General features: G+C 35.9%; 1 protein-coding gene across 3 annotated transcripts in view; it reads right to left on the minus strand.

Moving 5' to 3' along the window:
- The window catches only part of ADCY7 (adenylate cyclase 7), a 67992-nt gene that overhangs the window by 3594 nt on the left and 50898 nt on the right, over nucleotides 1-13500 (minus strand). For 2 of the 3 annotated variants that reach the window (XM_063334384.1, XM_063334385.1), the window contains 13 exons: nucleotides 13027-13107; nucleotides 11910-11982; nucleotides 10991-11088; nucleotides 10186-10270; nucleotides 8391-8528; nucleotides 7101-7163; nucleotides 6475-6513; nucleotides 4917-5080; nucleotides 3622-3703; nucleotides 2893-3048; nucleotides 2039-2185; nucleotides 1521-1628; nucleotides 594-708 (listed from right to left, as the gene is read on the minus strand). In XM_063334384.1, the coding sequence (XP_063190454.1) occupies nucleotides 594-708; nucleotides 1521-1628; nucleotides 2039-2185; nucleotides 2893-3048; nucleotides 3622-3703; nucleotides 4917-5080; nucleotides 6475-6513; nucleotides 7101-7163; nucleotides 8391-8528; nucleotides 10186-10270; nucleotides 10991-11088; nucleotides 11910-11982; nucleotides 13027-13107 (1349 nt within the window). The remainder of the gene's footprint in view (nucleotides 1-593; nucleotides 709-1520; nucleotides 1629-2038; nucleotides 2186-2892; nucleotides 3049-3621; nucleotides 3704-4916; nucleotides 5081-6474; nucleotides 6514-7100; nucleotides 7164-8390; nucleotides 8529-10185; nucleotides 10271-10990; nucleotides 11089-11909; nucleotides 11983-13026; nucleotides 13108-13500) is intronic. The other variant, XM_063334386.1, reaches the window with a different exon arrangement.

A 13500-nucleotide genomic window follows, 5' to 3' on the forward strand; every position in this document is an offset into this window, starting at 1 on the left:
TATCATTACTGAAGTAGAAAGTTATGTGATATCTAGCTTCATTATTAGCCATAAGTCACAAGCTTCAGGGGAAAAAAACCCCAAAATTTAACCCTGCAATACATTTCTAGCAATCGGTATTAGCGCTGTTCTATAAATATTAGTACTGAGAGTCAGGAGACGTGAAGTGACTCATCCGTTGTAAAATGGGAAAGCCAAGAAAGAGCTAGGGCAAAGTTCATGCCAAAGCAAAATTCTTCCTTTTCTACTTTTAATATATAGAAATAAACATGTGTATAATGACAATACTGTCTTTATTCAACAGTTAATAACAGGGTACTTCACTCTTCATCCATGCCTTTAATTTTCTCCAAATTCATCCAGCTGCAGTCTTTGTATTGCTCCCTCCAGTGACTGGAAAAGCCCATCCATGAAGGAGCTTGGCGTATTTCAAAAGCTAGACTAGACAACACTCCCTTCAGCCACTCAGCATTTTATAATCACCCAAATACTGTGCTCGGTGTTAAGAAGGGCTCCCCAGCACTCACCAAAGTCATCCTACCTCATTTTTAATTTTTTTTGCAGAGTTCAGGTTCTTCATGAGCTGAACTTACCAATACGTAGGCGGAAGTTGTTAAAGGAATGTCGGTTGATGCCATCCAGTTTACTCATCAAGGCAATTCCATATTCCACCATAATCCCAATGTGAGCATGCTGTCTTTCCTTCTCCTATGCAATTCATACCACAGGTTGATGATCAAATTACAACACAGAAGGCTGCCTCAGGCTACTATTGCAAACCAGTACTATTAGTGAATAAAGTTACACGTTTATAGGGATAAGACCACTCATCCTTGTAGCTGTGCAGAATTGCATAGCTCAAACATTCCAAATGGATTTAAAAAAACACATTAAATTGAACTGGAATGGCTAGGAGGCAACAAGAATTATATGATTAAATTTTCAACGAGTTTATGTCTGTCCTTGAGGATTCCAGATTTAATTTTACATGTTTTTTATAAAATACGTATGTTCATCCTGATGTCATACATGAACCTGCTATAGTGAAAATGAGCCTGAGCACAGAAATCGGTTTTAATTCTTCCGGGTGACAAACAGTTTCAGATTAAGATCTAATGTGGCACCTGAGGATTCTCTTTTTGTGCCAGTTCTCAGGCATCGCTTACTGTCCAGTTCTGAGATGGTCTTTTCTTTGGCAGCCGTTCTCTGACTTCTCTATTATTAGAGCTATTCTGTTACGCGTCTAGAAATGTTAAGCTACAGGAATCAAAGATCAAAAATGTAAAAAGTGTGCTGGGGTTACAGACTTAATGCTGCTTAGGAAAAAAATGGAACTAGGAGATAAATAGTGAATTCAACAGGAGCCAATACAGTTTTATCATCTTTTTCCACGTTTCAGAAAGTCACTCTTGGTGATTTACTTTCTCTTTTATATCATGTTACATTCTGTTACTTTGAGACACACCTACGTACACACAGAATACACAGAACACCCAAGGCAGATTTCAGAGACAACGTACCTGGTTGTTCTCCTGGCCTGGCGTAACGCTGAGGCCAGCTGCTGCCATGTAAGTGCTTCCAATGGTTTTTATTTTCTCAACACCACTAAATTTAGGTTTTAACAAGAGCTGTTTGAAGGGAAGGAAAATAGAAATTTGAGACTTTAATACCGTATTTCAGTCTACAATAAGCATGAAACATCTCTAGGAATCCTATCAATCATATAAAGGTTAGATAAGGAAGTACTGAGGATTAGTTTCACAGTTTTGCTCTACCTGCTCATAGGAGAAATAAAGCGCTGAAGTTCTGAAATAAAGTACTGAAATTCAGGACTTTCAAACCATACTACTAATGCATTAAATGATGTAACTGAAAAACCCCATCAGATGTGACTATATATTTCAAAATTGCGAGGCTGAACTCAATGTTAGTTCAGCTTAACAGCTTCCCCTCCCCACCAACACTCACAGATCTGCTGAAACATTTTATTTTGCAGTAAACATGTCATCCAGTCCATTTTTGCCAGAAGCTTAATTACCTCATCAAAATCAGCAATGATTTCATTTAACAGTCGCAAGCATTCCAGGCCTTCTTTATTGACATCGCATTCAGTATAAAACACCTTAAAATCTGGTACCGAGGCAAACATGACACAGACACAGTCATAAGATTGATGGTACCAGTCCTGCAGGAAAATCAAATACATTCACACGTGTATTGTGCAGTCACCTTCCACCACAGGTTTCAAAACTATGACTATTGTTTGTAACCAGTAATCAAATTACATTTTCCTATGAAGTCAACTACAGCACAGTGGGAATCTCTTATTTCATCAGAAACATTAACAAACTTGATTTGCCTAATGAAAAGCTGAGATATCTATGTCCTAAAGATTCTCATCTATTCTGGATAGTGCCAGTCTTCTGACGCTTACCATGGCTTTGAAATCGGCAATATTCTGATTGTATGCTGGTAGAATAAGATGGATGTCTTTAAAAAAAAAATAATCATTATCGATGAAATTCTCACTGGGGTTGTTACCAAGGAGATACTATCTGTTCTGCAACTAACTTCTTTAAAAAGAAGGCCAATCTTCTCTGGTAAAATATGGTCTTTGCAAAGCAGTAAATCCTTTTTAAATATTTGCCAAGCTCAAACTGTGTCCTGAAACCAAACTACCAATTCTGAAAACAGATTTCAGAGACTGACACTAAAAGATGGCATTTTTTGAGGCCATCTGGATAGCAGATTCTTGGGTTTAAAAAGGTCTTGGGATACAAACAAGAGGCAAAGAGTGCAGAACATTATAGTCTTCTGTGTGCTTGTTAGCATGACATTCTATGTCGCAGAAGTCCAATTTACTGTCCTTCACATAGCAGAGATTAAACATACCTCATTTCGTTTTTCACCAATGAAATATGCAGCAACGTGTGCTGGAAGTACATTTTCCAGTAAAAGCCTGTTAACATTCTCCATCGTCTCAAACTGTTCATGTTCTTTTTTAAACTTATTCTTCCACAGACAATCCAGTCGACAATAATAGTCAATCTGCAAAGGGACCAAATATGATAAATTAAATACATATAATATCTCACTGAAAAATATTAGTCCACTTACTCAGAAGTGTAGCAGCAATAAAGTTTCTTCAAGGCCTTTTGAGCCCATATAGTTATGAAAAATGCACTTTGAGAACAAAGGTCACAAAAATAGAAAGCAGCCCGTATGAATGAATGCCATCCGTGTACCGTCAGGTGTATTTACCAAAATTACATTTTAATAATATGGTGATTATTTTTTTCTTTAATTATTGCCTTGATTTAGGATGAATATTGTCCTATAAATACAGACAGATCCCAATTGGAAGAATTTGAAAGTTCGGACTTCTGTAATGCAAACACTATTGAAAAATATAAAAGTTTTCCCACCCTCTCACAGTAAAAATTTTTGCATTATCTGTAACTAAGTACAAGTACATTATCTACATCTAACTACAAGACTATACAAAAAGACAAAAATATGTATTAACTTAGAGCACAATTTCAGTTGAAAGCACTTTTGCATTTTATTTAAATCAGTTTGCTGCAAGTAAAAGAACTAACCTATTGCTTTTTAAACACATACCTGTTTTGCAAGTAAAATGAGGGTTATGTAAAACAGAACCAGATATAAATTAGTCATTATCCTTGGCTCTTTGATGAAAAACCTGAAAACAAGAAAGCAAGACAAAGTTATCTGTATCCTTTAAGAAAATCCACATGATTAAGGGTTGGAGGGAGCAGGGGAAGGGAAGAAGAGCATAGCGGCAGAGGGTGTCTTTCTTCAGACATAAACCACCAATGCCATTGTTCATTTGTGCCAGTGGCTGTCTGGTTATAGGCCCTATCCTAATAATGAGAAAGGATTTATCATTCAGTTCAGTACATGAACCATGTTTCATGTAACGACAAAACAGGTGCTGAAACCTTGATTAGCTATTGTAGTGAGATACTCAAGTAAACATGGCTTTATCTTAAAGGAGCCATCTTAATTTCCACTGCACTGAGTTGCAGTTTTCCTCCCCACGCTGCCCCACAAAAACACAGCCAACAAAACCTTGAAGTAGGGAAAGAAACTTTCTTATTTGTGGAAGGAAAGATGATAACTAATAATAACTGGAATTGCTAAAACAAAGACAGCCATTAAATCACACCTGTATACAATTCCATACAAATCTGAGCCGCCACTCATATTTCATAGTGAGATCAGTCTGTCTGACCACATCTATTAGTTTTCACAAATGCATCAAACTAAATTTACATTATATGAATAGCCTGAGATTAAGAGGCTAAATTAAGAGCTCATTTAGGCTTTTTTTAAGCTGTGCTGACAGCTCACAGTTGGCCTCTGCAAAATAAATTTATCCTAATCTTCAGCTATGACACTATGCTGGGAATTTGAGAGAGACTTACAAATAAAGAGTAAAACCCACATTATTTCTCTTAAGTATGTTTTAAATTTCTTCAATTAGATCAGGTAAATTGCTCTTACTTTTCAAAATAATGTGAGGTTAGTAAGGTAAATTCACTACCCTATTGACTAGTGAGGTCTCACAAGCACAACTTGAGCATCAGACTTTTAGCAAGGCTTTACTTCATACCTTATTATGAGATTAATATTCTACCCCCTAGTCTTTAATATCAGCTAAGCTTCCAGACATCTCAGAATCCATACTACAGATTTTTTCAGAAAACACACGCTTTCAAAAAAAAAAAAAGTTTATATGGTCTAATATGATGTCCATGTCATTAACTTTACAGCAAGGTTTGTAATGTCTGGATTACATGATTTTGATATTTCAATATTCCAGTAAGCGTTCAAAAATCTAACGCCTCCTTAATGAAACGTTATTGTCAATTACAAGAAACTTTACACTGCACCTGGTACTGTTGCCACAGAAGCTCGAGTTTCTATGCTGAAGGGTATTAAAAATGATGAGGTACACAGTCACAGCAACGGACAGGAGGAGAACTTTGAGTTCGAAGCTGATTTGAAGAAATACGGAGCAAGCAATGAACCCCAATATGCAGCAGTAAGCATAATACTGTAAAAGAAGAATTTAAGAGCGTTGCGTTATTCAGGCTTTATGCCTAAGAGACTTTCAAACCACAGCAAATGCTCGAAGTTCATGATCATTGTAATTTAAATAGAAGAAATTACAATCACTTGCTAAATACACTTAAAGCTTACTTTTTAATTACACTAAAAGGCTGAACCTAATACTTTTTTATGTTACTTTTTAAATTTGTTAAAGACAAAAAGATTTCAACAAAAAGCATCACACCAACACACGCAGTGTCAGATAAAAACTGAAGAGTGTTGAAAATTTATCTTCTCAAGTCTATTCATTTAAGGAATTATTTATTTAAAGTTGAGGACTGACCTACAGTAGGTTCATAGCCCAGTGAACAGGCTCTAAACCAGGAACTCCAGCATCCTGGTCCGATTTTTGACAGTGCTCCCTCCCTTGCAACCTTAAGCAGATTCCACATTCCCAGCTCCCCCAGCTGTAACACGTGAAGACCATGACCTGTTATCCAACCTTAGACACAGCTCCTTCATAAGAACTTTGATGCTAATAAGCATTATCAGGCGAGGGTCATTATCCAATGGAATTACTGATAAATTTCCCAGAGAAGTCACAGTTCAGGCATGGCGTCCAAAGGCAGCAGGCAGCTGGGCGCATTAAAACTGTCAGGTGGTACAAAGTGCGTTGCAGAGACAGGATTGCTCCCTCCATCCGCATGCACAGGTATAAGATGCTGAGCTCACATACTTTAGTCTGCAAACACCTCTAAAATTACCTCAGCTTCTGCTCCTCAAGAGTTTATTTCTCTTTATGTACAAAGCAGAGTTTTTCACCCATAATAGCCCAGACCTACCATAGGTCTGGAGAGTCTTAGCTAAACAGTTAATGTTTCTGCTGAAGTGAATAAAACCACAACAACTCAGGATCAGAGCCTGTATAGTAACATATTATATCACTTCTATCACCTTAAAGACATTGAGTCTAGCCTACAAAAGGTAACGAACACTTAGAGTTATAACCCTGAAGCCAAACCTCTGAAAAGAAACCCCTACGTGGAGAACACTGACACAGGTCTGTTGGCCATTTAAACCCTTTCACTCTATCAAGATACTTTACTGCAACACTTGCCAAGTACAGCTCTCACCTCCCACACTTGAACATAATCATCATCCTGTTCTACTGCTTTCTCCTCAAAGTTTTAGATCTAGTCTGAAATTTCAAAAAATTGCAAAGCCATACCGTATTCAGCACAGCAACAGCAGATGAAACATCTTGATTTCATTAAGAACTCTTCGGCTGTCAGATGCCTAAAAAAGCTGTTCTATAAAGCAACAGAACCTGCCAGTTGCCAGCAATATATACAATATTCAAAGATTTGGGTTTTCACGTAACATGTATTCACTACTTACAGTTTCCTCAACGCAGGATTGAGTTGTGTTTCCAAAAGGCTGATTTACAGACATGGAAGAACAGAAAATTACCAGATGAGTACAATGTGCATTATATATGTGTAACTTATCAATTGTCATAAGGACTTGAATGAAAGGGTCCTCACACAACCTCATGGTTCAAAAACGTGTCCGTCATCTAAAGGGGCGGCCAGGTGAAAAAGGGGCATCCCAAACATTTGGATGATCTCAAAACAGAATGCTACTTTGGAATTAAAGAGAGAAAAAATGAAACCCTCAGAAATAATCCTTTTGTGTCATTATTAAGTGCTGAATCTATCCTCATAGAAATGCTACAGAACACCTTTCAAAGCTGCTGAGAACCAAAATAAGCCAAGACTTCAAGCTTTATCCATGAGTACTCCAGACCTTTGAAAATCCCCTAAAAGTAAAGCCATAGCTAATGATAGAAAATATCCTTAGAACTTCCTTGTGGCACAAGTCAGTCTTTGTGTTCAATGATTTAAAAATTCTATCTGTATAAAAAAATTAAAAGATATGAAAATGCTGCCATCCATCTATATTATACACACCATCCAAGACGCATTTAATTTTAATCTTAGAAATTAAGACTGCACTCTACTCACATAAGTGGTAGCACACAGCTCATTTGATCCAGTGAAGTTTGCAGGTTTGTTCTTTTCAGTAGTCTTGATTTATTTAGGAAAAAAAAAAGAAAACAACAAGAAAATCATCATACAAACTTGTTAGCAGGTAGTCACTAATTTTAAGATTTTTCTCCATATATTACACAATGAGTCCTGATCTGGTTTCCCTTTCAGTGCTACTGCAATATAAATGTTGAAATACAATGATATCCCATATGGTTGTATTAAACATATATGCACACACAAGGTAAAGAAAGTTAAAATTGTGAAGTATTTAGTTGCTCATTTTTAAATTCAGGGTAAAGCTTCACATTATGGCTACGTTAATGTAACAGCTAACTGGAACAAACATGTGGTTCTGTCTCAGCCCCCCAGTTTCACAGCTGCTGTTCCTGTTTTCTTTTAGGCTGTCTCTGGTAGTGTCCACATGACACCACTGTGAGTCAACTCAAGGACCTAAGCCAGCAGAAAAACAACCCTGGAAAAGAAAATTAAGTATTTTCTGCAGCATAGCTTTCAGAATAAACTCCCCATGGCATCATAATAACGGCAGACCGAACATGTGGGATCAGAAGGACATCACTTCTAGCAGCTAGCTATCAGACAGGTGTAACTGTTAACATGGTATCTCATATAAAGCTCGTTTAAAAAAAAAAACCAAAACCAACAGAGTGGTCTTGAGCATGAGGTTACTCCAAAGGGTTGTTTTTCAAATATATGTACCCCACGTGCAATACAATACGCAAACTAAAGTTAAAAGACAGACTCTGTCTGCATCTTAGGCTAGCAGTAACTACCCATAATGTCTTTGGTTTTAAGAGTCAAGCTATATTCTTTCCTCCTTCACCTGCAATATTACTAGCTAGTGCAAATAGCACTGTAAACTGCTTCAAACTTCTACCCACTGCAGCCAAACATTTATACCCACATTAAAAAAAAAAATGGAAGACAGTCTTAGTGATGATGGTTACAATCAACAGTAATTATAAATGCCATCCTGAAAGCAAGAAAAGGTGATATAAAACAGAACTCAAATCTACCACAGAAACTTTTAGTTCTACAAACCGGGAAATTTTACTTTTAATGCTTTTACGTGGCATTGTGCATTATCCTTGTGGATATCCTTGAGGATATCCATTATCCTCAACTCATGAATCATACATTAGGAAAAGCAGCAAAAAAGCAAGGTACTTGAAAAGAATACAGGAAGTTACTTAATCTGTGGATGTTACACAAAATTCACAGAATAAACATAATGTGATTACTTACCAAATTAAAAATGGCTATAATCAGCAAGGCACCTATAGTGATGATTGCTAACGGAAGTCTAAGTAAAGGCATTGTTTCCACCTTTTCTGAGATGGCACAAAGATGGCGCAGGGAAGGCCACCGTTCTGAGCAGCACTTCTGTAAACAAAATTAATTTGTTTCAGTAACATGGGTAACACTTTGGATACATAGGAAGAAGTATTTCTAAATATAAAATACTTTTTCTCTGCAGGAGAGTATTAAGAGTCTTCATTGGAATCCTAATTTAGAACTCAATCTAGTCATTCAGATTAAATGCCTAATGCCTTTCCACCGCTGAAAATGGAGATAATGCTTCCTTATTTCAATGCGGCTGGGTGCTAAAATTTTCTGAATTTATTCTTTAAAAATACAATTTATGATCTAATTGAAAGTTCTAGAACTATATTAATAAAAATATCATGTCAAGCTATGTTGTATTTTTTAGTTATAGAGCTATAATGTTACATTTGAACTACATTTTCAGATGACTAAATCAAAACCAATCATAGACAGCCCCCTTTCTTGCCATCCTCCATTTGTTGCTATAGACAAAAACATCTAGCAAAGCATATACTGTTAACAATTGCAAGCATTATTTAACAATGCTATAGCAAAACATTCCCAGCTAAAACTCAAGTCTGATGCAATTGCACTCTTGGAATTTTTTTTTTCCATGTGTTTTTTCATATGTAGAAACCATACATGCCTATATACACACACACCTCTCTCTATATATAGACATATATACATGCACATATATAAAAAAATCCATCCACTCATATATATATAAAAAAATATATATATGAATATATAAATATATATATATACACATGACCATACATGCTATCTAACTCTACTTTTAAATTAATCCTAAAACTTTATCCCATGTGCAGACTACATTTTTTTTTTCTTTTCTCTTTTACACAACTTGAACCTGGCTCTGTAGGAGACTGTTTCTTTCTGTGGCCATTTTCCTGGGAGAGCACCATCACCACTCTGCAACAGGAGGATGGTGGCATGTTCTCAGCAGAACTTCAGAATTCCCTCTCACCCTTGCTCTAGCACAACCTAGATTTGATGAGTGTAAGGAACTCTAAAATCCCTTCCCTCTCCCACCCCTGCCTCCAGACAGTTCTTGGAGTGGAGAAGGAGTTGTTTTTTTTTTTTATTTTGTATCATTGAACTCTATGTCACTATGGGCTATCCCTAGGTCACTACATTTTTTTAAACAGTAATTGCATGCATTTAATAATGCAAAGAAAGAGGAACTACAAATGCAAAGTGTCCTAATTGATATAATGGTGAATTTAGAATTCTAACAGCTATGAAACTGTTGCCAATAAATTATTCATATACTTGTAATTTTCATGGGGCTTTATAAATGACTATGAAAACTAATCTTGCATTCAAACGTATTTTGATTTTGTTTCTGGTACAGAAAATATCAGGATTTACAACCAAAATTACTATTATGGACAAATATAAAAATAAAAATCAATTTAAAAAACCCAACCCCATTCAGCAAGTGTTAATATCTTCCTCCCCCCTCCTACCCATCTATTCTGGCTCTCAAATAATTCTGAATTATAGTGAAAATTTTCAGACATGAAAATCTGTTTCAGGCAATTAAATCCTCTAGTAACCTGAGTTCAAGGTTCAAGGCTCCTATAACTCCTGTTGAAATTAACAGCATAATTCATCATCCTAGAAGATAGACCATGTCGATTACATCCATCCACTTTTGGAAACAGGAACTATTTTTAAATAAACTTACCATACATTTCTCAGCAAAGCACACAAACAAAATAAGTACAATGATGACTCCAACAATGCCAAAGGAAATTCCTAGTTTTGCAGTTCTAAACAGAAGGGAAAGCATCAAACAAATCAGTGTTAAATGAAAAACATTTTCAAACCACAATTCAGACTACTGTTTGCTAACAGTGCTTCTCTAAATTTAAATACAATTTTTCTTCTAGTAGCACTGGATGACCATAACATTGCACAGGTTATTGTTGCTCTGCTGCACAAATATGACTTTAAAATATTCTACACCTCCCTGACAGCCTGAACCACTACCCCATGCATAAACCACATGGAAATTGCACTGTACCAGCCATGAAAAACAAATATGGCATAACATTCAGAATCAAACATCTGCTTTCTCAGAGGTATGAGAAGCAGCTCAAAGTTCCCTCCTTGTATCTCTACAGACAAAAGGATCACTGAGCACGTTTTAACCAGTTAGTCCCATTTTCTATTGCTCACTCAATGTGCCTACAGCCAACTATTCTTATGAAATAGTATTTCTCACTTAACTGATCATCTCCCTATGTGTACTAAGCAAACACAATATTAAAGAAATATTTCTATTTTATTTTCATACTGATATCTAGGCTCTTATGCCAACAACATAAATGCATTCCTTTATTAAGGGGTAAATTACTCCTAAGAGGTGTATGTTGCTTAAATGTAAATCCTCAGGAACTCCAAAAGACTTTAAAAAGTTTTATGCATATGAGTTTCACTTTAGCTATTGGTTAATTTGAATTATAACTTATAAAAATACTGACACTTACTTTGGCATTATAAACATCTGTATTAGAAATATACAGAGGAACACAAAACTGGCACATGCGAAGTAACTCTTCAGTTTTAGAATAGGAATGGTGCGATACTGAAACACAGATTACAATAAATCTTAAGGATAAGTCCAGGGGCTTTTAAAATTTGTTACATTTTTGTGATGACACATATATGCAAATTTATACTGTACTGTTAAAAATATACCTAGAACTAAAAAAGAACAAAAGAAAAACCACCAAATAAAATTCACTTGAACATCTGTCATGAAAAACAGACCAGTCCAAAGGATAATTTTAAACCTAGAGGGAAATCCACCAAGTATATAAATCAGCACTTCACAGATGCACATAGTCAAAATCCTTATAAAAAAAAAGATATACACAGAAGTAAACCTAAAGTGAATACACACACACACCCCAGTAGCTACAGACAGTACACCACAGCACAGTAAATTAAAGGACAGTTATTCAAACAGAAAAAGTGCACTGTACCTAACAAATAACAGTGTTGTAGTTGTGCACTTGCAATAAAGCAACCAGAGAAAGCATTGTATTTTCATGATGGATGCAGAAATACTTTTTTTTTTTTTTTTTTTTTTAAAAAATACCAAGTTACTTTTAAGAGAAGTTCTTACGGGAAAGTTGCCAAACTCCTACTAATTCCCTTATGGCAAGAATTTAACCACAGATTACAGACAATCTCCTTTAATCTACAGAATTAGCATTCTCAGGGAAAAATTACCAACTTGAATCATGAGATCTGCTTTCCATTAGTTACCAAAACCTCTTTGGATGTGAAGCCACCTCCCGAATCCAGTTTCAGAATGAAAAAAACAGACAGTTTCAAATATATTCTTATGTTGCTCTGAAGTGCAAGTCAGAGACCAAAAAGGATTATTTTGCTCCTACCAACCTCTTTTTCAAGACCAGGTTCTGCAAAAATCAGTGAAAATCCCCAGAAGTCATCGGATTTGCCACACCACGGACTGCATTCAGAGAGACACACGTTACAAAATATATGCACCAGGCCAAGGAGGATATGCAAAAGCATCGCCATAGTTGAGGCTCCACAGTATACAGGGTGAGAGTGCCACTGTTTTACACATATTTGACAGTTCTGCAAGGTCTTTCTGTTTCATAGCATAACATATGAATGGTTATGTTTTTCTGTAGCTGACAGACAGATCCAGAACACTCTCACAGACAGCAGCGTCTGCCAGTTACATGCATAATGTAACCCCAGACCCTCCCTAAGGTTTACAAGTAGGAAAGTACAATAGCAGATGTTAGAGATGGCTCACAGACTCCAAAAACTTCCCTCAAATAATACCAGGCCCCTATGAGGAATAGCTGAGGTACAGTGATAACGGTCTTGTTATAATTTAAAATAAAGAAAGAAAATTAAAGAAAGGGTTTTTCTTCTCAAATGCACAGTTTTACTTTTGACAGCAATTTAAATATTGTATTTTCAATTTAAAAACAAACAAACAACAACATTGCCTGTGTTTGTCTGCTTTCAAATGCAAATATAATGCCAAATGTACCACCTGCTACTGACAGACCATTTTCCTTCAGTGAGCCAGACACTAAAGCAATTTTATTATTACCCCCAAAACTGTGTTTTGACTTTATACGTAGGTTTTGTTCAGGACTGCACCCCATTTCCTGACAGTTATTTTAATAAACAGAACACCAACATTAACTTCCTATCCCATCCTACACTGCAGTTTGGCTCGTTATTTTGACAGTCACGAGAAACAAAGCAATAATTTTGCTATCTCATAATACTATACCACATTGAACAGCTAGACTAACCATGGCTTCTTGCTATAATAATGCAGTAATACTCTCACTATATTCAAATTAAAAACAAAAAGGAACTAAAGTAAAATACAAAGACCAAACAAAGGCAAGACAAAAATCCTGGTAACTTTTCATTTTTGAGAAGTAAATTTTATATTTAGACTTAAAATTGAGAATGCAGATTGTTCTCAAAGAAAATATGAAGAAAAAAATAAAAGACTGCATACTTAGTTGAACTGAGGCCCTCAATGGTTGACATCATTTCATCATAAATATCTTCCTCTATCCTTCCCTTCTGGGATGAATTTCTGAGAATGAAACAAAGTCCATGTCACAAATGCTATTCAGAAACAATTAATGGCTACAGAGGACCAAACCTTCTCAATACACAAGTGGGGTAAGCTACCAGGGGAAAGTTAAACAAGAATGCTCCAAACTGATAAACATATACATCCATAAGCAATTTTCTAAGCATTCCTCTAGTTAACTCAAATCATGCATTTTTAAAGACAATATTTTGATAAACTAAGAGACTGTTACGCAAGTGAAAATCACCTACTTAGTTAACTCAGTGGTACAGGTGCCACTGTATATAGGGCCAGTTTTTTATTACCCTACAATGGCATAAGTGAACACCACTAACCAAAGACATACCTTGTAAAATATATTACATAAGTACTTATAATATTATGTTAAACTGT

Source organism: Chroicocephalus ridibundus, chromosome 4 (assembly GCF_963924245.1).
Source record: "Chroicocephalus ridibundus chromosome 4, bChrRid1.1, whole genome shotgun sequence".
NCBI lineage: Eukaryota > Metazoa > Chordata > Aves > Charadriiformes > Laridae > Chroicocephalus > Chroicocephalus ridibundus.